The sequence below is a fragment of the Fistularia commersonii genome, chromosome 29, assembly GCF_037954325.1.
Source record: "Fistularia commersonii isolate RoL2024-O1a breed Wild chromosome 29, RoL_Fcom_v1.0, whole genome shotgun sequence".
NCBI lineage: Eukaryota > Metazoa > Chordata > Actinopteri > Syngnathiformes > Fistulariidae > Fistularia > Fistularia commersonii.
This window is the reverse complement of record NC_141312.1, coordinates 9,749,781-9,776,968: the sequence shown is the minus strand read 5'-3', so window position 1 is coordinate 9,776,968 and position 27,188 is coordinate 9,749,781. Positions and strand designations below refer to the sequence as shown.

Here is a 27,188-nt window from a genome sequence, read left to right as displayed (position 1 = left end):
ACGGTTTCGTGCCTCTGCCATTTTATTACCACAGATTTGCTGGTATTTGTAACATCATAGGGATCTTTTGCTACTGAAAGGCCTTTATTCAATTTTTTCAAAGGAAAACAAACATCAAATCTAGTTTTAACATTACAGCTGATAACAAATCACCTATTTTTGAGCTGTGCTGTCATACTTGAGCTAATTTCAACTTGAAACTTTTTTGTATCATGTAAAGAACAGCTACAATGCACTTTAAATCAGCTATCAGAAACATGGGGGTGTGACATGAAAATGAGGTTGATATGAAAATGCACGATTTATCTATAAACCAACAAACTAAATATGAAAATTTCAAATGTATTGCTGAGATATTCAGCTTTGTAAGGTTTGAGGACATATGATTAGTAAATTAACAACATAGCATTAAGACAATGTAACACCAGCTTATGTTGTCACTGTTTCAACCAAATGGCGGAATTGGATGCAGCAGCAGTGATATCAACACCTACTTTCAATCAAATGCCATCACTATACAATGTCTGTGTCCAGCAAACCTTACACATTGATAAAACCCCAGTATACAAAATATTAACTAGGGAAGTTTTCATGTCATCCATCATATACTGACACTAATATATGTGTGGAGAGAGCTATTTTCACTGATGGAATTGTCCCATTCTACTCATAATTGCTGTATTCATCTTGTAATATATACTGTAGTATCAACTTATACTAGGAAAATTAAGAATTACTTGCTATTTAGTGGGAATGTGACTTTTATTATAGTCCCACATCATAATCCCTGTAAAATGTATACAATCCTATCATGGAAACAATCATCCAATAATCTTTAACAACCGTCAAGCAGCCCATATCCTTGCTGATAAAATTTAATCTCTGTGTCCACACAGTCAAAGAACAGGTTTCCTAGTTCATCTCCAGGAATATCTCCCCTCAACATGGCTGTGATTTCATTCAGACACTGAGTCTCCAGGTCCCGGAGGGTATCGTAGAGGGCAAGACCCTTGTCCTAAAAGAAAAGTCCAGATCTGTTCAACAGTGCTACTCATGCACTACAACTGATGTTTATACAATACATGAAACAATATTTAGTTATACAACTGACTTGTAGTATTTTCATTTGTATTTATTTTAAGAAAAGCAATATAATTCCAATATTGTATAATTTTCCCTTTTTGTACAATTCAAATGTTCACGAAAGAAAGAATTGTCAGGAAACTCAGCTGCCATAAAAACATGAATTTGTGCCTTTTTCAGAATTAAGCTGTGTGTAACTTAGGTTGGAAATAAAGATTAACAGTTGTTTGATGAAAGGTATTTTGTCAATGTTGGTGGGAAGGTGTTTTTACAATAAGTGATTGGGACAATAAGGAACTTACCAGGTTAGTCTCCATCGAGACAAGTGCCCCCTGGTGGGCCCTGTATAGGTCGTGTCTGCGATCCACACGGCTTTGAAAACGTGGTTGTTTCTTTGCAGGATCTTCTGACCCAAACTTAGGGGAAACCACCATTATCACTGGCTTGCAGCCCTCAGAGAAGATGAAAGGCTTGAATATCGACCTAACATTGCAAGGAAGCAAAAAAAGGAAACAACATATGATGACTGGGTTCAAAATCAGCTTTGTAAAATGTAATAAAAGAAGAGTGAGAAAGACAGCACCTGAAAAGGTTAACAAATTGTCTAAATTAATCAATGTAAATAATTATATGGGCTGCAAAATAATTTATACTAATGGGACTAATGTTTTTTTTTCTAAACAGCATGATTTCATCCTTAAAATATGTAATTTCCACATTTTGAAGAAATCAACAATTTTTGCTAGTTGGAAAATCTTTTCTTGGATTTGAGACTTTTCAAGTGTCAGTTTTTGCAAAATAAGAATAACTAACTAGAATAATAACATAAGAAACTTATATAGGTATGTGTGTTTCTGTGAGTGTGTCTGTAATAAAATAATGAGAATTTCTACTGTGAAAAAGCAATTACAAGGGCTTCTTTTAGTTTTAATTACATGTTGTTGGAAATGACCAAAAATGACACTTAAATGTATCTTTACATCAAAAGTGGATAATTGTTACATTTCAATCACTGCTTTTAAGTTATTTGTCATGAGTAATTACAAAATCATGACAAAGACTATGTTTTAAGTTGCAAAACTCACTTACAAGTGAACAAGAAAACACAGAAAAAATAAACGTAAATCATTTTCCGAAAAAGTAGCAAACTAAAATGTATTACAAATATCAATTAAATAGATAGAATCAGTTAAAATAGAATTCTGTTGATAATAGTGTAGTAAAACCTCAACCAGTGAACACCATGATATTTACATTTAAAATCTGGTCTGGTTGTTGACAGACCTGGAGGGGTCTGGAGTACCAGTAAAGAAGTGGATGCAGGGATGGCTGGGGTCTCGGGGCAGGACTGACACCATACTACCAGTGGTGCAGAAACCTCCAGAGTCCATGCAGATGCCACTGGCTTTGTCCCTCAAGATGGACATCATCACCTCTGCTGTCATCGAGCCTTAATTGTAACCCCCACCACAAAGAAAGCAGAGAGCATAGTCAGATTGTCGTCAAAGAAATTGGAAATTGCAGTTTTGACAAGAGAGTATTGCTGAAAAATTCCATACAAAGAATCAATGTCGATGTCAAAAACTTAATTAAGTAAGATTAATACTTCTTTCTGCGGGATTTGAGGCCAAAAAGACAAAAGCGAAAAAACTTAGCTTGAATGGCAGGCACACTAATGATTTTGCTAATTATCTAGTCAATCAAACCATCATCACTTTAAAGAATAGAATTTCCGCATTGCTCATCTGCACAGAATCAAGTATCCATGTTTGTATAGTCACATTATACTGAAGGTGTCTAATAAAGGGTTTATTTAATTTCTAATTGAAAGAAAGAATTCCTTCAAGAAAATATTGAAAACCAAGATTATTTGATTATACTTTAAACACAAAAGCAACCTGGAAAACCGCAAAGATGTAATTTTATGACTCTGGTGAGCTCCATCCAGCCCTAAATCAAGACACATGTGTCTCAGCATCTCGGTAGCACAAACTCTGAATGACAATACCAAGTTTTGTTTCAAACATTTATCCTTCAATTTACGTTGGTCTTCACTCCCAATGAAGGTGTTGATGATGCTGGCCATTAAAGATTCATGATTACTAACTGAGGTGTCCGGCAAATGTCAATGTCTATGTTGATTTTAATAACTTTGCTGCAGTGACATTAGATTTCATTCAACTAATCGATATTGATTGGGCCATTTGACTTTTAAAGAAAATGCTGCTCTGATATAAACATGAAATGTCACACAAATGCAGAAAAAATATTACAAGCATAATAAGTAGAATAATTAAATTAAATTGGGTGCCCTCACCATCATGTTGCTGTAGTAACCCTTTTCCTCCATTGTAGCGCTGTTTTGCCAGCTCCATCCTGGCAGGGGGTTGCGTCGGGCTAAACACCTGGGAAAAGTTAAACTCCCCCACACCGTCCCACCACCCCTGGGCCTGAGCAGAGCTACGGAGTTCTGGGTGCTCTGCGGTCATTTCCGTGCCAATAGTGAGTTGGTTAGAGATGTTCTTTGTGCCCTCTGCAGGAAATTCCAAACAATATTTTACTTTAAACCAAAGTCATTAAGGCGGCAGTAATTTGAAACCCCCGGAAATTCTGTTTAGAAGATCTAAATTTCAAATATATATTAAAATATATATTTTGCTTGAAAATGTTGCAATCGCTTTCGTTAGAACAGTTGACTAACTAATTTTTAGACAAAATTCTCTCTAGGTGTTCCAGGCTCCTGTCGTAGATAAGTCTAGAGCTTAATGTGTATTTAACGGGAGTTTTGGAAACCTCCCGTGGTCTATTAGAACTGAAGAAGCCTCTTGTATGACCTCTTCAAGAAAGAAGATAAAATAAGTCCAGTTGCCACAAGATTTGAAAATGAATAACCATGACATGACAACTGAGAATCTACATAAACATACCAGTAGTTTTGAAAACATTAATAGATATTTTTAAGTGCATCTGAATGCAGCGTTCAAAACAGTCACCTTGAGAAAAGATGCCCCCATCAATCTTTAAATGTCTATAAAAAAAGGATTTCTGGCCGCTGACGGAAAAGAAAATGAAAAAAGTATTCCTTGGAGCTTCATATTATCCCACTCAAGTGAAAAGCAAAAGTGACATGATGAATATGGGGAAGCAGCTAAATGTCTAGGGAACCAACTGATGACTTTTCAAGTGAAGAAATTCAAGTCCAGCTGCAACACCAAGGAGATTTTGACAGGAATGTCCTGCTTTCCTTACCTGTGATTCTCTGCGCAACCCACAGCTGCCCAGCTGTCTCCAAGACCCAGGCCTCATTGCGGTCGACCAACAGGAAGGTATTGTGGTAGCTGAAGGGCTCTGGATCCTCCCTGCATTGCCCCCCCTGTCCATACTGCTCCAGCAGGTTGGTGATGACAGTCAGAGCATCCCAGGCAGAGTGAGCTCGCTCCAGACCCAACCTTTTGGGAGAATAAATGTGCTAACTGCATGTATACGGTGGATTATTGTAAAATGGATATTTTCTTTTCAATAGGTGTGAACAGAATATACTATAAATGAACTCGTCGGGGAACAATCAAGTATAGATCTGCATTTGACCCGATGTATAACATTTGTGTTAGCTGTATACTGATATTGTGTCAGTTGGATTAATTAAATTCAACACTTTCTAAAAATCTAAGATACAAGCATTTAATATAAACAAATATCTTCTTTTCCTTTCGGCTTTTCCCTTCAGGGATCACCAGCGAATCAACCTTCTCCATCTGACCCTATTCTCTGTATCCTCCTCTTTCACACCAACTACCTTCATTTCCTCTCTCACTATGTCCATAAATCTTCTCTTTGGTCTTTGTCTAGACCTCCTGCTTGACAGCTCCAATTCCAGCATCCGTCTACCAAAATATTCACTATCCCTCCTCTGTACATGACCCAACCATCTCAGTCTGGCTTGTCCGACCTTCTCTCCAAAATATCTCACATGTGCTGTCCCTCTGATGAACTCATTCCTGATCCTATCCATCCTCGCCACTCCCACACAGAACCTCAAAATGTTTATCTCTGCAACCTCTGGCTCTGTCTGCTGTCTTTTCATCATTTTCACTGTTTCTAGACCATACAGGATCATTATTATTAACAAAAAACTATTATGGGATACGCTCCAGCATGCCCCGTAACCCTGAGTGCAGGATAAGGGGCAGGAGATGGATGGATGGATGGATATTATTGACCATATAAATGCTGGTGTAGACATGATGATCCTGTTAATTTTTTTATTTGTGGCAGGAATCTTCAACAAGACATTGTGTGCGCTTGGTTTCTGGTTTGCTTTCTTTGTACTTAATTAATTCATTTCGAAGGACTGCTATTTTTTAATACTATGACTTTCAATACCATGTGTCTGTTGCGTGTTCAGACTGCAATTTTTTTTTTGCCTTTTGCTGACGATACTTCTGTCATTAACATCAACAATAGAAAATAAACACAATATTTCATTGTAAATTTGGTAAACAGTTTTAAAACTATTTTAGACCAAAGACTATATACCAATTTTGGACTCCTTTATGCTGTTTCCAGCAAAGAGCAATATGTATCAATTTTCTCGATATTCCACAACAGCTGGTTAGGAAACCGACTTCCCCATTTTGGTAATTTAATAAACGCTATTGTCGCTCATGTCACTTGGAAGATCTCCACTGCTGCAGACTATTTTTATACCCTGAGATTACAAAGACGCTTCGACAGCTGCAACAATCCTCTTACAAGCTACACTTCTAATCAGGTTAAAATTCAGCTGTAGAATGACTAATCTTTTGTTCCTAATGTAGTGAACCAGGCTGTGTGACTCACCGGACCAGGTCCATGCCCAACAGGGCATCTCCAGGGACGATAGTCTCACGGGTCCAGACGGCCTCGTTCCCAATACAAACCCCATGCTCATTTGCTCCCATTTCAGCCCCCCACATCCAGGCAGGTTTGCTGAGAACAACGGCAAAGGTCTGCTCCACCTGGGGGATCTGTATGTATGTGCACTGCTCAGGAAGAAAGCAAATAACATCACACACACACACACACACACACACACACACACACACACACACACACACATTGTTCATCATCAAACTGAAAAAAAGCTCACTGTTCAATGTTCCAATAAAACTGAATATCCCTATATCCCTTCTAGACAGTTACAAAAGGTAAGTGACAAAGTCCCCTCTCAAAGTCAGTTGGATGATGTGAAGACAATAACTTAGACCAATACCACCAAAGCAACAGGGACATTACGTTTCTTTTTATATGCTGGTTGAGACAAGGTCAGCCGGTTAAAGGGAAATTTAATTTTAAGACACATCCAGATGGAAAAAAAAATAACAATCATGCTGCGGTTTACAATTTAGTTTGTGTAGCCCCTGAATATAAGCATTTTGGAGCCAGTACTTCTCTTTATTTTCCTTTCGGCTACTCTCTTCAGGGGTCGCCACCACTAATCAACTTCCTCAATCTAACCATAATCTCTGTATCCTCTTCTCTCACACAAACTACGGGTAACTTAATGTCGTCTTTTACTACTGTAGGCCTCCTGCCGAGCAGTTCCAGCCCCCGCATCCTTCTACCAACACATTCACATCCGTTCTCCGTACAGGACGAAACCATTTAAATCTAGCTTCTCTGACTTTATTTCCTATACAGCTAACATGTGCTGTCCCTCTGATGGACTCATGTTAGGACCAGCTAACAGGACGGTAAATTTAACTTTGCTGCAGAAGTTAACGACATTGCTAATACAACCAAGCAGAGTGTGAGCAGTTAACACTGGACCACTTGTTGAGGTTCAAATTCAGGAACAAAATGCCTAAGTCCACCTTGGCTAATTTGACCTATTCACTGGTGACATGGAGAATTGTTCTCTGTGGTAGAAGATAAGGGGTACTATGAGGCGCTCTAAATTGATTTAGAATTATGAACGTCCAGACAGACAATATCAAAAAAAATCCACCAGCTGTTTGACATTGAAATGGAAGTAAAACAGGTCATTTTTACAAGGGATACAAATGTGTTTTCTGAACTCATCTGTTGGTCTGTGTCATAGACTAGAAAATAAACAAGATTTTGAAGTTTAAACTAATATGTATTGATTAATTCATCGAACAAACTCAAATTTCTTTTTTCTTGTATCAAATATTGAAATTAGATTAAAATGTGATAAATTTGATTATTTACAAAGTCTCAAAGAGTCACAGCCATGAATTAGTTGATGGGTAGTTGAAGCTAAGCTATGTGATCAATGGGCCGGCCCTAGACTCACCACACAGGCTTTCCATGACCACCACTGGAGCAACCAGATAGAAGAAACGCAACAGGCCTGAACTATAAGATCAATGTGGGGAGCAGCGGAAAAAATGCTGGCACAAAGATCCTGCCCTCCTCACCAGCGGCTGACCTGTTCAGTGCTTTGACCCCTGAAGAGAAAACATGGGATGTGGCCATTTCTGTGGAGAGGGGGGCCTGGAAAATACTGATAGACCTGCAGCCACCTAAGCCTCACGATTGGACAAATGGGAGAGAACTTCAGAACAAGTCCTGTTAAACTATGCATGTAAACCAACCAAGGACAGCCTGGGTTCAGCAAGGTGGTCCAGGTGGATCGCGCTGTAGAAGACCAAGGGAGCAGATGCTATCAGCAAATTACCTTTGCACTCTCAGTGCCACCTGAAGCTACTGAAGCAGAAGTGGGCCTATGACAACCAGTACCAGGAAGAGGCCTTTGCCCCAGGCACAAAGGTGTAGGTCTACAACTCAAAGCTCACCAGCCACACAATGGGACCCTGATGTGATCTACAGTGTGCAATTGTGTTGAAAGAGCCGGGAAGAGATTCCTCATCAAGACCACTTGCCATCCTTTTAACCATGAACCTCTGCTGCTGACCAGTCTGAGGGTGAGGAGCTAGGGGTGCAATCAGCCCACAGGACAGATTTTTTTTATCAGCCCTGATAACACCACGATTAAAAGGGAAAATATAATTTATCAGCGGAATGGAATTTTGCAATTTATTAACCATTAGATTGATAAAAGGCAATTGTGCCTCCCTATTGAATATCTCTATGTGTCATACCACAGCATCATATTATGCATTATCCATTGTGATGCATCGTTTCCTGAGATGTGTGACTTTCTGTATCACTACCAGTTTGTATGTTTACCTCCAGCATGGACCCTGAGGAATAAGAGTCTCCTGGGTAGTAGACCACCTCCTGTACCTCATCCTGGGGACGGTCCGAGTTCTTTCCAAAAATTACATGGTCATCACGAGAGCCCGGCGGTAAGGAAACAAAACAGTCACACGACATCGGCTCCCCTGCCATCCTGGAAAGATGACACAAAATCAAATTTTTGAAAAGACCTTGAAATAATTTCAGAAAAGTGTCAAACATTTTTCCTTCTTGTTAACATTATCTAATTAAGTGCCAGATTGTTTTTCCCTTGTTGTAATGTCCATTGTGGTTCCATCACAATTTCAATCATTGGGGTGGAAATTAAGTTTTCCTTCTTATGCTGAATAAATATTAGAGTGGCTAGACATTCAAGAGACTCAACCAACAACTAGACTTGGTTGGTTTATGAATTACCCAGTAAATGATTCAAATCTTCATACGGAATCAGGAATCTCAAGTCTCTGGTCTCCCTCAACCCAAAGAGTCCTCTTGCTGCTGTTACGAGTTAGCAGACTCACCAAAAACACTGCTGACTGAGGTGGTTTGATGCACTGACTTCACCTAATCAGTGACTCTAAGAAATAAGTAACTGTAATATATAAGTGGTTTAACACACTGGTGTTTGTTTTGGGACTGACATATTTTATGCACGTGATTATGATTATTATTATTGTGGCATCATGAGGGCCAATGTGATGTCATTAGCCAAGGGGTGAGGCATGTAAATGAGGCAAGGACAGTGGGATGAGGGATATAGACTAAGGTACTCGGGATTGTTCAGTAATGTCTGTATTAAAATGCTCAAATCAAATTTTGTCAAATGTAGGTTTGCGTCAAAGCAGTGAGTAGTAGTAGTAGTATTTGAATGTCCCTTTCTTGACACTCAAGGACACCGTACGGTTCAGTACATGTTAGTAACTGGCGAGTAACCGGCGAGCAGCTGCAGCAAGCAGCCCCGGCATTCACTCACCGGAACTAAGCATTGGTAAACTTTGAATGAACTTTGGCTGGTGTGCTGTGTTTATAAATAAGACTGACTAAGAAATACTACTGTCTCATCATATCTAAAGAGCAAAACCAACAGTTTGCTGCATTAATATTCTTAGTAGTAGCAGTGGTAGAAGTGGTAGTGGTATAGACTATTAATTGTGCACATTTTATTGAAGGCAAAGCAACAACAAGTTATATTATTAACATCTTAACTGTAGGCCAAAAATGCTTATAGGCTACTTTAGCACTGTACCACTTGAAAAGTAGTAGTGTCCCTCTGCCATGGGGCAACAGCACTGGCCGAAGTGATATTTTTGGAGTAACTCTCCATTCTCCGACTCCACCAAATGAACAGTTTGCCACCACTACCAACGACTGACAACATAAGGATTTACAATCTGACGTGTGTGCCCGTGGGGGTGGTGGTGGTGGTGCTAATTCCTACTGCAGGTGTCCGGAAATACTGTTTTAACTGGCGGTAATCTCTTGCTATTCTAACAACATGCTCCGTTACCGCATTCAAAACTAAGTTCTGTGTGAATCCGGCAGTAGTGACGCATTTAGTGACGTCATCACCGTGGGTAGAAGGCCTGTCTGTACCAGATGAATGGCGTCGACGGCGGAGTCCGGCCGCGGTAACGCGTTTCTTTTGCGAGCATTGACGCTCCAGTCGGTCCGAGTCCCCTCGTTTGACTACGCTAACAGTCACACGACTCGAACTACGCCGAGAATTTAGCTACCGAAATGTTTACCTTCGTTAATAACAGAGCGAGCAGTACCGGGCAAGTCGACAGCAGGCAGGAGACAGCGAGTCAGGTGACGTAGAAATCCCTGGGTCTGCGTTGGAAGGGTTACTTTCCTCGCCGCGCACAAACACAAACACGCCACACGTACATGCGACAGTGGACTGACGACAATGCAGTGTCGCCAATAAAATGCTTGCATTGCACCTTGTTGTTTTATGTGATTGAATGACATTTTCCACAGGGTTTTGTACAAAAAAAAGCCATACATTTGAAACACTTATAAATGTACAATCATTTTACATACACGTGAACGCATCATGACATTTTGCAACCTTTTCACATAGATTTAAAAACACTTTAATCATATACAAGTTATAAAGACAATGCTGACCGTGCAAAAGTTCCAACTTTGTGGAAAATTAAAGAGAGAGTTGCAACATTCTCTTGCATATTTACATTTTCATCTGATTTTGCAACGCTTTCATACAAATCCCTATTTTCATGTGAATGTATTGCAGTTTCACATTGACCTTTTAAATATTCTATAAAGACAATGATGATCGTGCAAAAGTTCCAAAATTGTGGGAAATTAAAGGGAGTTGCAACATTCTCTTGCAGATTTACATATTCATCTGATTTTGCAACGCTTTCATGCAAATTCATATTTTCATGTGAATGTATTGCAGTTTCACATTGACCTTTTAAATATTCTATAAAGTCAATGATGACCATGCTAAAGGTTCCAACTTTGTGGAAAATTAAAGAGAAAGTTGCAACATCCTCTTGCAGATTTGCATTTTCAACCGATTTTGCAACGCTTTCATGCAAATACATATTTTCATGTGAATATACTGCACTTTCACATTGACCTTTTAAATATTCTGTATTGGTCAAGTAGTCATTGTTCCTTTAAAATGTTCTCCTATCAATTTCTAACATTTTCAACTAAATTTGAAAATCTTCTTTCCAAAATCTTCATTAAACAGGAAATATTATTGACATTTCATTTGACTGAAAAATATTTCAGATACAGTTGCAGCATTTTGACTTGAAATATGAGTATTTCAAGGTGAATTTAGATTTTTATGTTAAAGTGCTGAAATGGAAAACCTAATTTTCCAATATCAGTTTTACTGTGAGAAGTTTCAAACAGTGTTTAATCATTAAGGTGTGTATGATGAAATCGAAAATAAAAAATGAGGTAGTGTTTCTAAGTGCCTCAATTTAGAAGTAGTAATGTATTGTATACGTGCATCTGTATCTGTATTGCACACACACACAGAGCCACACACAATACAGTAATTGTGTACCCTTTATCCCTCCAACCTCCCCCAGAATGCAGAGGAAATAAATCTTGAGATATGAATTGAAGAAATTACAGAGAAGGTCCAACGAAAAAAGGTCCCGAGTTATCTTAAACGAACCGTTTGGGTTTACCAGGTCTGTCAAGCAGGTTTGCCTGCCCTATAATGCACTCGCCACCAGGTGGTGATCAATAGACGGCTGAGTGTCTCTAGACCATTGGTTGTTGAGTGACCTAAGCCAGGGGTGTCAAACTCAAAACGCACAGTGGGCCAAAATTAAAAAAATTGGGAAAAGTCGAGGGCTGTACTGGTTCGAAGTTTATTGAAAACTTACTAAAATAATAAAAATATCTTATTGCATGTATTGAACCTGGATCCAACAAAGCTTCTAAATTATTTTCTAAAAAACAACATTAATCATCAAATAAATTAGATAAAAAACAAAAAAATCAGTTGCATTTATTTCTTATGGCACTATCTGTAACTTCCCCAGAGTAAAGTCTAGTGAAAGCATTATCTTATTGTATGTATTGTATGTATTAGTCTGGACCATCACCAAGGATCCTCTCCCCATCGGAGACCATATCAGAAACCAATCCTCCCAACAGCAAAACTTTTTGTGTGTGTGCGTGTGTGTGTGTGCACGCGTGTGTGTCTGTGTGTGCGTGTGTATGTCCATGTGCGTGCGTGTGTTTGTGTGTGTGTAGCTTACATGTGAGAGGTGTGACAGAAAGATTAATAGCACCTGAATCAGAGTAGTTGTTAATGTTTTTATGAATTGTAATACAAATGTTAAACCCGCAATTAATCAAACTTGAGGAAGTGTCACTTCTTTTTCTTCTTTTACTCTCAGTTTTGCTCTTCAAGGGTTGCTATGGTGAATCAACCTTCTCCATCTAACCCTATTTGCTCTATCCTCTTCTCTTGCACCAACTAATTTCATGCCCTCTTTCACTACATCCATAAATCTTCTCTTTTGTCTTCCTCTATGCCTCCTGCCTGGCAGTTCCAACCCCAGTATCATTCTGCCAATATATTCACTGTCCCTCCGTTGTACATGACAGAATCATCTCAGTCTGGCTTCTCTGACCCTATCTCCAAAACATCTAACCTGCGCTGTCCCTCTGATAGACTGATCCTAAACATCCTCATTAGTCTAAAAGAGAAACTCAACATTTTCACCTTTGCTACCCCCAACTCTGCTTCCTGTCTTCTTCTAACACCACATGTATCACAATACTCTGACATCGCACAATAAAGTCATCTTCATCACTGTTTTTCTGTTGTTGATCAGCTAATTATCTATAAAACATGGTTTTTTGAAGTGTGCTGGTTCTCATTATTTGTGCCTTCTTACCCGTATGATTCAACTCCTGCCAACTTTATACAAGAAAGCTCCTACATTAATATAAACCCATCTTTTTCACTTGTGGTATCGCACACTCTTTACTGAATGGCTATTGTACTGTATCAGTTGAACTCCTTTATGGCAAATGACCAAATACAAGTGCAGAAGGGTGAAAGTAAATGAAGTCCAATGAATTTTTCTTGAATTTTTTACAGCTTTTCTTTTTCCTAGCAACAAGATGTTGACTGTAGAAGTACTTTTGTTTGAATTATTTGATGTCTGCTGTGTAGATATCAGAATCACCTTTATTTGCCAGGTTGACTCACTGATACAAGGAATTTATGGTTAGACCTTATACTGGCATAAAGGTAAACGTTATACACTTATGATTTACTATAACATTACAACACACACTAAACAAATACAAGTGTCTTCAATTGTCTCAATTGTGATTGATAATTTTCTTTTAAAGAAAGTTTGAGTAGACTGTTTCTCTGAGTTTTAGCTTTAATACCATGAACCTGTTCTTCAGCATTGTAGTAATTCCTCGTGTCAGATGCCGAGCCGCAAACAGTTCCTCTCTGATAAACAAATCAGCCGAGCTTATTTTCGAACTAACTCTAGCTATGACGGTCAGATTTTTACGAGTCAAATAAAAGTTAATATTCACAGGTGATCATAGCAACACCAGCAACACCAGCCCAGTTATTGTCATGATCTTTTTTTGTTTGTCTGATTTTTTTTCTTTGTTTATCAATCATCAGCACTGCGTAGGCACTAATTTCTTTTCAAGCATTTCAGATATATTGAGTTATATTTTCGGCAGATACTGGTGAGTGGTGTTTCATGATGCTTCCCAGGAATGTTTAGAAAAACATGCACAAATTCTTCAGAGATTTGAGAGAAGACAACCTGTTACCTGAACAGCACCTGGTCACTGGCCTTTGATCTGCCGCAGTCTGCTGACAAGCATCACACACCATGTCCTCACAAACACTGAAAGAAGTACAGATAAAGTGAAATCAAACTCAAAATCTATCAAATCACTACTAAATCGCTTTGAAAGTGATACAAATATGGTCGCTAAATCTCTTGTGAAGTGTAAAATGAATTTAATTCCCTCACCTGATGACAGAGGTGACAGGATTCATATTTTTTGTGTCAAATTCCATTGCTTATGTGGAAACAGATCGCATGATGAAACCCATGCACTAATACTAATATGTTACAATATTCAGTTTGCCTGCAGAGCAAGATACAGCCATACATACTCTTCAAGTGATGAGATGATGCAGGGGGCCAACCAAGGGGGATAAGGAGTGTTAAGGGACGGAAACACCTGGTGAGAAGCCCAGAGGATATTAATCTGCAAGAGGAGACAGGATGTCTAATTAAGAACGGTATTATTGTGTGTCTGTCTTTTCGAAGGATTACTGCTTGTTTGTACACCTGACTTGAAAACGCATTGCTAGAAATGATGAATCTCATTAGAATAGCTCGTTGCTCTCGGACCCGTATTCAGATATAAATTAGTACCCTCTCTAAAAATATTCTGCTTAAAGAGACATTTTTATATATTAATATTTTAAATCATATACCATGTAGACATGAAGACATTTGATACATTACAGTTATAATTTCAGTTATTTCCAGCATTTCAAGATGGTCATGTGAAATTAAATGTTTTAAAGTCAACACAAATTGAATATTTTTTCTGTTTCACAATTTCAACAAGCTTAGATATTGTTGTTTTTGTTGTATGTTTTTCCACTTCTTTGTGATTTTTTTTTTATTGATAGGAACGAGAAAGTTTAATGTAAATTTTGCTTTTCTTTTTCCATCGTCATTCTAAGGCATTTTGAGATTCATTTTATGTTTATTTGTCAAACTGATATGTGGGTCATAGACACAGGAAGAACACACCTGTTTTGAGAGAGGTGAGTGATTAAGAGAATGTGATGTCAGTGAAAAATCTCTGGTTTTACAACTACTGAACGCACAAAAAGGGTTACATAGAATAAAGCAATTCAAGTTGTGGTTAAAAGGCAGGGGGGAAGATTTGAGGGAAGCAGGGCGGCTCAGACAGTAACGATGGCGCCACTGCTGTTTAACAATCAAAGATGGGGGGCGGGGGCTCCCAAGGAAGTCGCTCCTCGGAAAGTACAGGTGTTTTGTACAATCAAAGTGCAGCTTGCAGAAATCACTGGGTTTGAAGTTGAAAGGGTGGGAGGGAGTTGGCCTTGTGATGAGTGACTGCTTGTTAAAAAAGACCGAGTGGATGAGTGTGGGCCAGATCCTCCACTGGGATTCTGAATAATTAACAAGGATAAGCAAAGGGACTCACAACTTCTTACAGTGTTTGGATAAATCTCTGTCTCTGGAGGAAGTGAAGCTTTAGTGTACTGGCACTCTGTGTATCACTGGGACGGTTTGTCTGGTTCCCGTGAGACCGAAACAACTTCCACCTGCCAGAGGCTCTATGCTGCCTCAGGATCAGAGACAACGAAATACTTTGGAAGCAGTTTATAGACAACATAAGGGGAGGCCTACTTTTTCTACACACAAACACATATTGTAAATAAAAGCTATCTTCAAATTACATTTTCAAATTGAGAGCTGGCTCTATAAATATATTTCACATCAGACCTGAAAACATGAAAACAAGCATTTCAATCTTCACAAATTAGTTGACAAACCTTTCTTGTGATTTGTTGTCAAGCTCAACCCAATCTGGTTTACTTAAAATTGAGAAAACCGATAAGCAGCTCAGCAATGCCCACTGTTCCAGCTTTTCGTCCTTTGAATCTGTCAGGACAAAGAAAAAAAGTAAAACACACAAGCGTAGGGCTGCAGGTTTCCCAGGGACATGTCATTTGTCTAACCTCAATATTATTACTATGCTTCTGATACATAGAAGCCCTTTCTATAGGTGTGTGTCAAAATGTGTCAATTGCAGTTGTTGTTATAGAGAAGCTACAAAACCAGTTCAGATGCAGATAGCGTTGTTTAAGCTGGTATAGCTTTTATTGTAAGCCAATAGTTCAATTTACCTTGACATTTTTATGACATAAAATGCAATGTCACAAGAAAAAAAATTGAAATATTTGACTCACTGAGAATTAAGACATAAAGCATCATACTAAGATAGTTTAATATTGGTGTTAGCTGAAACAGAAGGTAGCAAGTAAGTTAAATGCAAGGACCAAGGAACTGAAACAGCAGATGAAATGTATACATAGTAGCAGCACTTTTTAGGGTCTTGGTTTTGGGATTTTGAAATATGCCGTGCCAGTTTAGTTTAAGAGAAGACACATTCCATTCCAGACTGTACTTTTCTCCTAAACCTGTCAATGTCTCAGAAGGAATAGTAACGTCTTTAAAACCACGGTATATCATCGCTTCCTTGCAGTTGAATGGAAAGTTTTCTTCATGGGAAGCTCAAAAGAAGCACATACATGTGTTTTAACATGTTTGTGTTGTAATTCAAAAACAGCAGAAAAAAAACCCCAAATTGTTCCAAAACAAGAACTTACAAAATAAATTAGAAGATATTTCATTAGAAGATACTTCCAAATGAAATTTGAAGTTTCCTCATTGTGGGACAATTAAAGACACTTTCTATTATATTCTGTTCTAATGTTTCAGTCATATTTTTCATCTTTGAATTCTGGAAGCTTAGTTTCACATTTTTCATGCCCCAAAGACCATTTAGTTCCTTCAAGTGAAGTCACTGAGAAAAATCTTATTATTACTTCTGAGAGAGAAGACAATTTGAAATTCTACTGTAGCTGTCATTGAAAGAATCATGTTTAAATGTAATTCTCTGAAACGGTTAGCACAAAACCTTTTGTAATGTTCTTGAAATTATTGTGTATATCCTTTGACTTTAAGTCAGTTTTGTAATGCAAAACCCTGAGACAGCTCTTTCCATAATTGGTAAGAAAACATTGTTGGAGCTTGAGTGTGTATGGATGAGCAGATATAACATAGTTATGGCATTAAAATAAAATCAAATAATAATAATAATTTATCCTTTATTAATCCGCGTAGGGAAATTCGTTCTCAGCAAATAACCCATCATGGATGAACCATGAGCAGTAGGCTGCCGTCGACCAGCGCCAGTGGAGCAGTTAGGGATTCAGTATCTTGCTCAACAACACTTTGGCACACTAGGAGGAGGTGGGAATGTTCGGTTCCAAAAAGAGAGTTGCTTTACCTCCTGCGCCACGCCGCCCCAAAAAGAATGATGGCTGTTTGGTTGGCTGCAATAAACACTTTAAAAGTTCTGGGAACTATTTTCCAGTTATGTTGAATTACTTGAAAATCTACAGGTAGAATAAAAACAGGACAGTATAAAATAATTCAGAAATTATGATAGTAAAAAATAAAAAACAAAATACTAAAGCAAACATTTCAAAACTTACAAAATGAAAACAGAAAATGTTGCCAGGAGTTCTCTTTACATAAACTTTAAATAAACTGGATAATGAGTCACATTAGACTATTTTTTCATTTGACGGGGGGTTTATTTTCTCTGATGCTAAAGTGGCCTCTTAAAGCCAGTTATGCAACCCTGACTGGATCAGTTATTCAAGCATAATAGTACTGACAGAAATGTTATCATTGTCAGAATTGTCTCTAAAACTTTCATTTTAAGGAGAATAGACACTGGAGCACCATAAAATTAATGCCACACAAGTATCTAAACATATTTAATTGATGAGTTGTTGACGTTGGTTGACTGATTAATTATTTGTGAACAAGGCCTCGTATGTATCCGTAAGGGGGAAAGCTTGCCAGTGTGGTGATTTTGGAGAATATCTCAAAAGTGTGGTGTGTGGTTTGCTGTGTTCCTCAATATGAACTCAGAAAGACATTGAATAATAGCCATTTTGCAAGATGTGTTGCAAACATAGGGTCCCACATGTTTATGCAGTCGAATTTTGCAATTATTATTTGCAAAAATAGGAGCAAAAAAGCCACATCTACTGTTTATTATATGATAACCTTATGTCATGAGAGTAAATAGGTCATTTTATTTTTCTCTCAATAGAAAGTAATCATATACTGTTTTTACACGGATCTTGCGTCATACAACCAAGTATTTCAGAGGAAGAACTCCTACGATCGATGTACCAACATGCTGCGACAGGAAAGGAATTAACTCGGTGAACTGACTAAATTTAGAGAAAAAAGAGGAAAAAAAACAACTGAAAAGAGGATATCAAGGTAAAATATTAAATGTATGAGACAAGCAATTTTCCCTTCTACAAGATATTAAGTACATGTGGTTGCTTCCTATTATAGCTTGTAGGTATATATCTGATTTCTTCCAAGTGGCTTTCAAGACTGTTGACATTTAGGAGATTTACAGCCTCCGTTTGCCGACCAACAAGTTGACATTGCTCAGTCCCTGCACATGCAAAAGACTGCCATTGAAACAAAGTTACAGGGCATATTCCCATATGTATTGTGAAACCTGTAACAGTTTTAAAAAAGTATATATTATGGTTTGAGTTTTCTCCTTGATTCAAGTTTATATTCCCGCTTCCTCACTCATATTTTCATTCATTCTTTTACATAAAATACAAATAAGATCTCTTAAAAATGTAAAAACTACTTAAATATAATTAGAAATCAGACAGAAATCAGTAACGTGTAACCAATTAAGTAAAATAACGGAAAAATCAACAAGAAATAATACATCACCACCAGGAAATTATTGATGAAGTAGTGTGAAATCACCATAGAATGGCAGGGAATTCATTTTGAAAAAAAAGAAATTCCTCAGGAAATAACCTAAAACTCAGAAAGAAATTGTCCAAAAAATGTCAGGAGATTAAGTGCATTCTCATTTCTCTCGAGAGAAAAATTTAAGCTATGGTGAAGAAATGTTATTGATTCAAAAACAGGCAAAACTAATGAACATTTTTGGATAAACACTGAAGGCTCTGAGAGAACGTAAGACCACTGCTGCTGATCATCTGTGAGATTAATTGCAACTGTTTTAAAGGGTTGTGTTTTTTTATTCTCTGTGCTGAAATCAGTGTCCAGCGCTACATTTAATGGTTGGCCTGTTGTTTATATTATGTGGTTCTGAAATGATAGCGAGGTTGTTTGGTCAGAAAAGCATCAACATCCCAGTACCAAAAATTAAGAGGCCTAATATGTGGCATGACTGAAGGTTCCCTCTTTATTCTGCTGCTGACTCCTGAACTGCCTGAGAGCCTGATTCTAGCTGTTGAGGGGCAAAGTATTTTCACATGGTATATAATTGATATTTTGAGCTAATACTACTGTCACAGAGTGAAAAAATATCAATTAGCTGCATCATCCATTTAACCACAATTTTACATGTAGCAATTCTAAAAACACCGACCTCTCATGTCAAATTTGAAAACACTGACTCAATGTAAGAAAGCTATTGATTTCTCATCAGAAAGACAACGAACTCTGGAAACATTTCCGATTGGCTTCATAAAGATAAAAATTTGATGTCGAAGGACATTTATTGCACTGCAGGAAGAGGTTTGTGATACATGTAATATGTAATAACAAAGAAATATCAATGATGACATGAAAGATTTACAGTATTTGTCAAACAGACATCAGATGTCCTGATACATCACACTTATAAACAACCTGATAGGCAGTGCAGAATTGTGCAAACTAGTCAAATCAGACCTGTCAAACTGATCAAATCAATCAGTCAATATGCTGACAGACAGTATATGTTGTGAAATACCTAACACATTTTGACTTATTCAAGATTCAAAGATTCAAAATGTCTATTGTCATATGAACAGTCAGAAAATACTTTTCTTTGTACAGTGACATTCTTTATCTGCTGTTTACAGTAAATAACAACTTATTTAAGCTAAGCATCAGATAACTATATAATACATAACATTGTATCAATACCTATACCATAAATGTTATATAAAGTACTTCTCTTAACTACTGATTTTATTTATAGTATCAATCATATTCAGAGGAAAATGTCACTAGTGTACTGTTTTTCCTTATTTACAATGATGAACTGTTTGATGAATGTTCCTAATATGGTCTGTTGTAAAATTGAAAATAATATTATGCAAGGAAAGTCAAATTGTTAAAATATTCCAAATCAAACACAACATGTTATACATCGATTAGTGAATTTCAAAAATGTCAAATTGAATTGCAAAATTACTCTCATGTTCTATAAAATTATTAAATCACATTCAATGTGCAATGTAATTATATGTATTTAGGATTCATATTAAAAATTCTTCAATAAATCTTAGTTATTTATATCATTCAATTATTCAAAATTTCCGCTGTTTCAGTTTTTGATCATTTGTCAGTATTAGATTAGTTTTGAGCCCCAACATGGAAATGGAAAATTTCTCTTAGAACCTATAAACTAAATGTATCTGAGTAGGTATGCAGGAGATCCAGTCCTTTGAAAGGCCTCCTTCTGCCCTCCAGCTGCAGAGGGTGTGTTTTCAGGGGGTGTGAGCAGCCAAGGGGGGGCGGGGTATGGAGACACTCAAGAAGCACCGTCTAAAACAAAACCTGTCACTTATATACGGTCACTGTAAACTTTGAACTGTCACCTGGAGCATTTGCTGAAGGAAAATTACGTGATTTTTTTTTGTGTTTTGACAAAGGGGAGAACAGCTGGTCTGAGTATCTACAGGAAACGTCCTTTTATTTCAGAATTAAAACAGTCTCAATAGCTCCAGCAACAAACAGGTAACACACCACTTTATGTTAACCTCAATTAAATATCAACTGCTTGTTAAATTCAGCCTGAATTTTAATGGCATTTACCATGTTCTAAAATTTAGCCATGTCATGCATACATATGTCTGCCTCACGGGGTCATGTCATTTGAGAGCAGCCAAAAAAAAAAGGAATAGTAAATTAAGTCATCTCTAAGATTTATATGGTTGGGATAGTTATATATGTGTTAATCATTGTTTAAATAAACAAATAATCAGGTAAATCTTTATTGTCAGAACTACAACAGTATTAATGATGTAACATTTATGGATGTAAATAAATAAGGTGTCATTTTCGTTCAATATGTTCGAAAGAAATTCTAATGTAATGAAATTCTAAGGTGTCAGAGTTGTTTCTGTGCTCAAGTGAGGGATTTAATATTTTTTCCATCCTGTTTCATATGAACAGGATCAACAATTAAGATAGAAAAGACAAGTCAAATTTGTCGTACGACTTCATCTCATGAAGTTGGACTTGATAGACAATTGAGTGAATGTCATAACATTTTGCATTGCACAGCTGATTTGTTGACTGTTGCTTTGCTGAGGGTGACTTAATATCTCACATCTTTATTCACTTTTATTCAATTCAAAAGTTGTTGGTGTCTTTACAAAATATTAATTTATAATTATAATGATATAATTATAAAGCATTATCAATCAAAGTCTCAACTTCCATGGTTCATTGCACTCAATTTAAGTTGACTTTATGATATACATTACAATAAATAAATTATCTATCGTGTATATTATACTAAGGGACACATCCTCATGAAAAAAATTGGTGTTATTTTTCTAATGACATTACTTAAAACATTTTCAGAATTATATTTACAATTATAGCATCAGTTCTGCAGTGCGATATATTAAGGGTAAGGATTTGATATAATGTAACTGATAAAAAGCCAATTACGTTTCAATTACTTTGTTTATCAGCTAAAAAAATAGGAAAAATGTCAAAAAAGAACTGCAATTAATAAATTGTGTGAACAATTGGCAATTAGATGAAATAGCAGCTTATCTTTAACATGTCTGTTGTACTGAAAAATCTGTTCTGTCAATGAATCATCGGATTCTTAAGACAATTGGACAGGATGTAAATATGTCATACAGAATTACTTTATCTGCTTTCTATCATACACATCAAGCTTGGAGATGACCGGGAAGCAGAGCATTGGATTTATTTATCTGGACATTTTGTAAAGTCTTAAAATCAGTGAAATGAAAGAATGATTACATGCGGTCTTGTAAACCATTTTTTGAAAGCATTTAAAATAATTAAGTACCCTGACTGATATATCATTTAGTTCATTTAATCAAATAATGTTCTTCCTGTCACATATATCCATGTAAGTACTTGTTGATGAATACGAAACCTGTCGAAATGATGATGTTACATATTGAATAATTGATCAATTTGCTGTATCTGCATTCACAGCTGGACAACAGCATTGTTTGGACATCAGTTCGTAAATGAATGAGGTTTGTGATGTCGGCTTTTTTATAGCAACCATTCGATTTTTAATGCAAATGTAGATTTTGTAATTGCTGTCGACTAATCAAATCACAGATGTCATTGAAACAATTCATTATCTTATAAAACTTATTTGGTTCTACGTTGTGAGCTGGCTTCTTTCTGTGGTCAAAAGATGTCTGTCTAACATCATATTGAGACGCAGGCTTTCCATCACTATCGTGTTGAAATTAGCTTCATTATGAGAACCTTAAAACGCTGCCCTTTACTTATTGGCAGCAGCATTGACTCCAAAATATGGTGTAATGTAGTATTTTTTATTTCATAAAGTATATTCACAAGCTTTTTCAGAATGTTCCTTCCGCCTTGCTTCTCAGTGTCAGACATGTAACGGCGAGCAGTACTGGGACTTGGTCAGGCAGGTTTTATGGCTCGACCTCTTCCATTACTCTTTATCATCCTCCTCCTCCCTCACTACCCTGTCCTGTCCTGGCCCCCACCCGTGCCATCTGTTTCTCTCGAGACCTCCGAAAGTTCCCAATACTTTTGGGCATGGAACAAAACACCACCTTTGAACTATATGCTTATGGTGCTATCATTGACAACAGTACTGTGGGTATCATGCCAACCCTGTGACCAAGTCAAATAAATAAAATATACAGATCAGTAACTTGGGCTCTAGGCTAACATGGAATAAATCAGCTTGACCTTACATGACAGCCCTTTAATTACAGAATTCCAAACTAATTGCTTTACCTTTTTACTGTAAGTAAAACGCTTCTCTGTCTGGATTTTACTGAACCTCTGAGAAAACATTTTGGCCCCTTTGGCTTGGCTGCATTCACCCAGGAAACAATAAACTGAGAAACAATGAATTCTCAATAAACTAAAATGCTTTTCAGGGTAGTTTCTCTGTCAGTGTGACTGAAGAACTACATTTAAACTGTCTACATGTCATGCATTTGGATGTTAGAATAATTCCAATCTCTTGCCACTGCATGATCTTGTGAAGTTTGCGATATATATTATTGAGAAATCCAAGGGCATCAGCTTCTGCAGCTCCAGACTGTTTCTTATTGTTTCCTGCCATAAAGATAATTGCAGATTCAGTTTAGGATAGGGGAGTGGTGGATGCCATCAGTAATTCTCGGAGCTGAGAAGCTTTGTGTTAGACAAGCTGGATTTTTACAAGGTATTTGGTCACCTTTGGAAAGCAAACACCCACCTACCCTTGTCTGCATAGATTAACAGACTGACTGATTACTAGAGCGGTCAGTTCGTTTTGGCCACATTAGCACACCCTATACCTATACAAATACACATAAATTGATTATTCGTATATCTGTTGAAAGCTGCCAGTTTCTGAAACACTCTACAGCCACTGTGGAAAAGGTGGAGCGTAGGGGGCTCCCTTTGTAACTCCCCTGAAGGGCTGTTGTTGTAAATCATGTGTGATTCATAAAAAAACAGGTTCTCTTGTCTGCCAGGTTTCATCTCCACTAACCTCTGAGACATACAAATAGACTTTGGCCTGCAGCCATACCTCCCTGGATCTTTTTCTTTTCCCAAACTACTCTCCTGTCAGCACTCCCCTTTTCTCACTTCACCTCCCCCATCTCACTAGTATTTATCCCCCCCACCACCACCACCACTTCCCTTCACATTGAGCCCCTCATGTTGTTTTGGTTGTGCTCGTCTTTGACCGTCCTCTATGGGAAGTACCTGGCAGCGGATGCATTTGGAAGGTTTTTGCTGGGACATGTCTTTCTCCCCCCTCTCCTATGTCTCCATGGCTACTCAGGATGAGAACTGTTGTATCACTAGCCATGGATGTGGTGTGCTTGGAGTAAGCTCCTTAAATGTAGTAGCTAAGATAGTTTACACTATATGTCTATTTATGCAAAAAAGAGACGACATAAGTCTGAATAAATGTGTTTTCATATGCATAGATTATCTTTTTCAGAGATTCATAGAACCATTTGAAAAAAGGAATCTTTAACAAAAGCAAGCACGTAACATTTTGTCTTGATTTTTCTGCAGATTTTAACGCAGTAGCTGCAACACCACCACCATGTGGTAATCTTTATCAAAGAGACGAAGGTGAACAACTTTTTGAGTGGCCAACCTCTTGAGCAGTCCTGCACCTGCAAAAGCTGCACTAATGGCGTATCCTTACGAGCCCTGGTTACGAACAGCACCATCTGGTGGCGGCTCTGAAGACATGGACATCCCTTCTTGGTGGGACCTCCAACGAGATGTCCAGTCAGCGACCTGGTTGGACCTCCAGGCAGGGCCAGGAGTTGGCATACCTTCACTGAGTCCGGGGAGCTCCATGGGCCTCCAGTCCTCTTCAGAGCCATATGGGTCTGACCGCCAGCTGTGCTCACTACCTCAATCACAGCAAGCTTCGGCTTCCAACTCCACGCACCTCTTCCATCCAGACGGCTTCAAAATGGAACCACGCTCGGACATGCTGCAGCAAGAATCCTTCACAATGGAGGAACCCCAGGAGAACCCTGCCTCAACACGCCCAAAGCCCCAGCGACGTTCCTCTTCCAGAGCTGCTGGCCATACGGTGTGTCGCTGCCCCAACTGCATCCAAGCTGAGCAGCTTGGTCAGAGCACCGAAGACAGCAGGAGGAAGCATATGCACAACTGCCACATTCCCGGCTGTGGGAAAGCCTATGCCAAAACATCTCACCTGAAGGCCCATCTGCGTTGGCACAGTGGCGATCGCCCATTTGTCTGCAACTGGCTCTTCTGTGGCAAGCGATTTACACGCTCTGATGAACTGCAGCGACACCTGCAGACACACACGGGTGCCAAGAAATTTAGTTGTGCATTGTGCCCAAGAGTGTTTATGCGAAATGATCACCTTGTCAAGCACATGCGCACACATGAATCCCCCCCAGGAAATGGGGAGGAGAGGGTGAATGGAGAAGGCAGGATGGAGAAGAGCTTCGATTCGGTTACCTCTCCTCAGGCCACTGCGAGTGTGTCTGACACCTCAGGGTCAAAAACGGTGATGAAATGTGAGACAGAATCCTTAGTCACCAGTGGCACAGGGTAGTCAGATTGACTTAATTTAATTCTACAACTTCTTTCTTTTTGCTGGAGAAGTATGATAGTTACAAAGACATTGACAGAAATTTTGCAGAAATTCTTACTGATGAAACTACAGAAATACAGAATGTTTATGGTGCTATTGATAGTAATGCACAGTAAAGATAGAAATTTGCAATGGAGTGCATTCCCTCTAAGTACCACTAAAAAGGCCAAGGCAATATTATTCACCCCCCACCACCACCACCACCACCACCACCACCACCACCACACACACACACACACACACACACACACACACACACTGAACACACGCACAAGCACACATAACAGCATATACAAACTGATGACAAAGGTTGCTCTACAAGATGAACCTCTCATTACGCCTCCATACTGAGGAGATCAGAAGCAGTAAGTGAGAGTCATATCTCTCTTAAAAACAACTTCTAGGGGGCCCCGGGATCAAACTAGTCTCATCAGCTACATATTGCAGATAAAGAGGAAGGTGACATAGAAGGTTTCTGAGCTGCCTCTGTTGCCTGATGCTTGACTTCTCTTACAGCTAGAGACACATTTTGAGCTAAACACATGGATTTGTTGCATTGAAGGTGGTTTTATTAACTTGTTTACAATGAAATTCATCGACTGTTTAAAAAAAATGAAAAGTTTGTCTTCAACCATTTTAGAACTAATTTCAATATAGCTTAGGCTTAAGGAATACTGAAACATAGCATTTTATTTGATCATTTCAGTTTCCCTTTGGCCACGTGATGGTTCAAACCAAACACCTGGTGTGTTTTTGTGATGAAGTTACCATGAAAATAAATCTCAAATTACAGTAACTATCTGCAAAATGTGGTTCTATACAAACAAGCTTATTATGCTGATAGCATAACTGAACACAATATAATATAATAAATGATAGCATAATATATCATAACACACTATAGTGACTAGTATATACTTAATATTGTAGTGGTAATAGCAGCAAAATACAAACCACAAGGAAGCAAACTTCAGCAAAATATTGAAAATTTACTTATAAATTAATAATATTGAATTTGAAAAAATACTGTTTTTATAATGTGAAGCTGGTTTTTCAATGAAAATATCTCTGGCAGTTTGCATTTAACACTACTCAGTGTTAGGGACTGCATTCAGCAGAGGTAAAAATATAGGAAATCAGTGGTCACATGATCAGTCAAATTGTCACGCAGGATGAACAAATAACAAATGCCAAAAGAGTGAACTTACAAGTGATGGCATGGCCTTCTTGCTGGCAGGTGAGAACATGAAGATAAAACTGGAGAGGAAATGCTGCTTTATTAAACACTTGTGGTGGGACATGCTGATGACAGCAGCCACATCTGGCTCATCATGACTAACAAAGCTGTCAACACTTACTGCTGCAGCACAAAGCCAATTGCAGGATGATCCCTCTATCCTCATTACATAAGCGGGCAAAAAAATTGCATCAAGGATTGTCAAAATAGTTGCAGCTAGTCAACAACTGAATGCAAACAATTACTCAGAGTGTGGCTGTACTTTTTAAAATCAACTCAAAAACATTGTATAGTACTTGATCAGTATGTGAGTGTCAGCAAAAGTGAGTTAATTTCAACACAAGGATGTTTTTGGCCACCTATTAAAAAAATCACATTCACCCAATTTCATTTTTATTTTTGAAATGTATTGTTTTATTGTCAAAATGTCACCAATTATAATGCTGGAAAGGATATACATTTTATGATCTGAGAGACTTTATTGTACTTTCAGACATTATCATCAGAAGTATGTTAGACAGACATTATGATTTAATGAGAAAGCAAGTGACTAAAACGAAATAGTATAAAAGGGCAGCTGCAGAACTTAAGAAGTAGGTGAGGTTGGATGTTTCTAAATTAATTCTGGTCCAGAATTGAACAACAAAAACAACACCAAAAAATAAATAAAAACAGAAATTAACTGCTAAAAGTATCTGATTGAAGTAGAGGGAAGGTGTTTAACCTACATATTCACAGCCGCAAACACTACTTTCACAAAAACATTGGCCTACTCTTTCAGTGCATTATGTTTGTAGCTATGGGTGTGGATTTTCCATAACAAGAAACATAAATAACCTGTTGAAACAAAGCAGTGACTTTCTCCTGGAGAATCTGCAGGAAGAAAATGCACGTAATGTAGATCACACTGTTTGGACACACACTGTTA

At 37.9% G+C, this 27,188-nt stretch overlaps 2 protein-coding genes across 5 annotated transcripts; one reads left to right on the top strand and one right to left on the bottom strand.

Moving 5' to 3' along the window:
• scrn2 (secernin 2) lies at positions 1-10,164 on the bottom strand. Of its 3 annotated transcripts, none has more exons than XM_086177120.1 (8): positions 10,029-10,164; positions 8,275-8,437; positions 5,923-6,104; positions 4,333-4,532; positions 3,401-3,616; positions 2,368-2,533; positions 1,386-1,566; positions 1-1,015 (listed from the first exon to the last, which is right to left on the bottom strand). In XM_086177120.1, the coding sequence occupies exons 2-8, from the start codon at positions 8,434-8,436 to the stop codon at positions 836-838; spliced, it is 1,287 nt and encodes a 428-aa protein (XP_086033246.1). In that variant the 5' UTR covers position 8,437; positions 10,029-10,164; the 3' UTR covers positions 1-835. The 3 variants fall into 3 exon arrangements, with proteins under 3 accessions (XP_086033246.1, XP_086033247.1, XP_086033245.1); XM_086177121.1 differs by having other exon boundaries at positions 10,056-10,073; XM_086177119.1 differs by lacking the exon at positions 10,029-10,164 and adding an exon at positions 9,853-9,977.
• On the top strand, positions 9,897-27,170 carry sp6 (Sp6 transcription factor). 2 transcript variants are annotated; one of them, XM_086177123.1, is made up of 3 exons: positions 9,897-10,092; positions 13,913-14,074; positions 23,955-27,170. In XM_086177123.1, the coding sequence occupies exon 3, from the start codon at positions 24,076-24,078 to the stop codon at positions 24,982-24,984; it is 909 nt and encodes a 302-aa protein (XP_086033249.1). In that variant the 5' UTR covers positions 9,897-10,092; positions 13,913-14,074; positions 23,955-24,075; the 3' UTR covers positions 24,985-27,170. The 2 variants fall into 2 exon arrangements, with proteins under 2 accessions (XP_086033249.1, XP_086033248.1); XM_086177122.1 differs by lacking the exons at positions 9,897-10,092; positions 13,913-14,074 and adding exons at positions 20,226-20,411; positions 21,879-21,922.
• Positions 27,171-27,188: the final 18 nt, after the last annotated feature.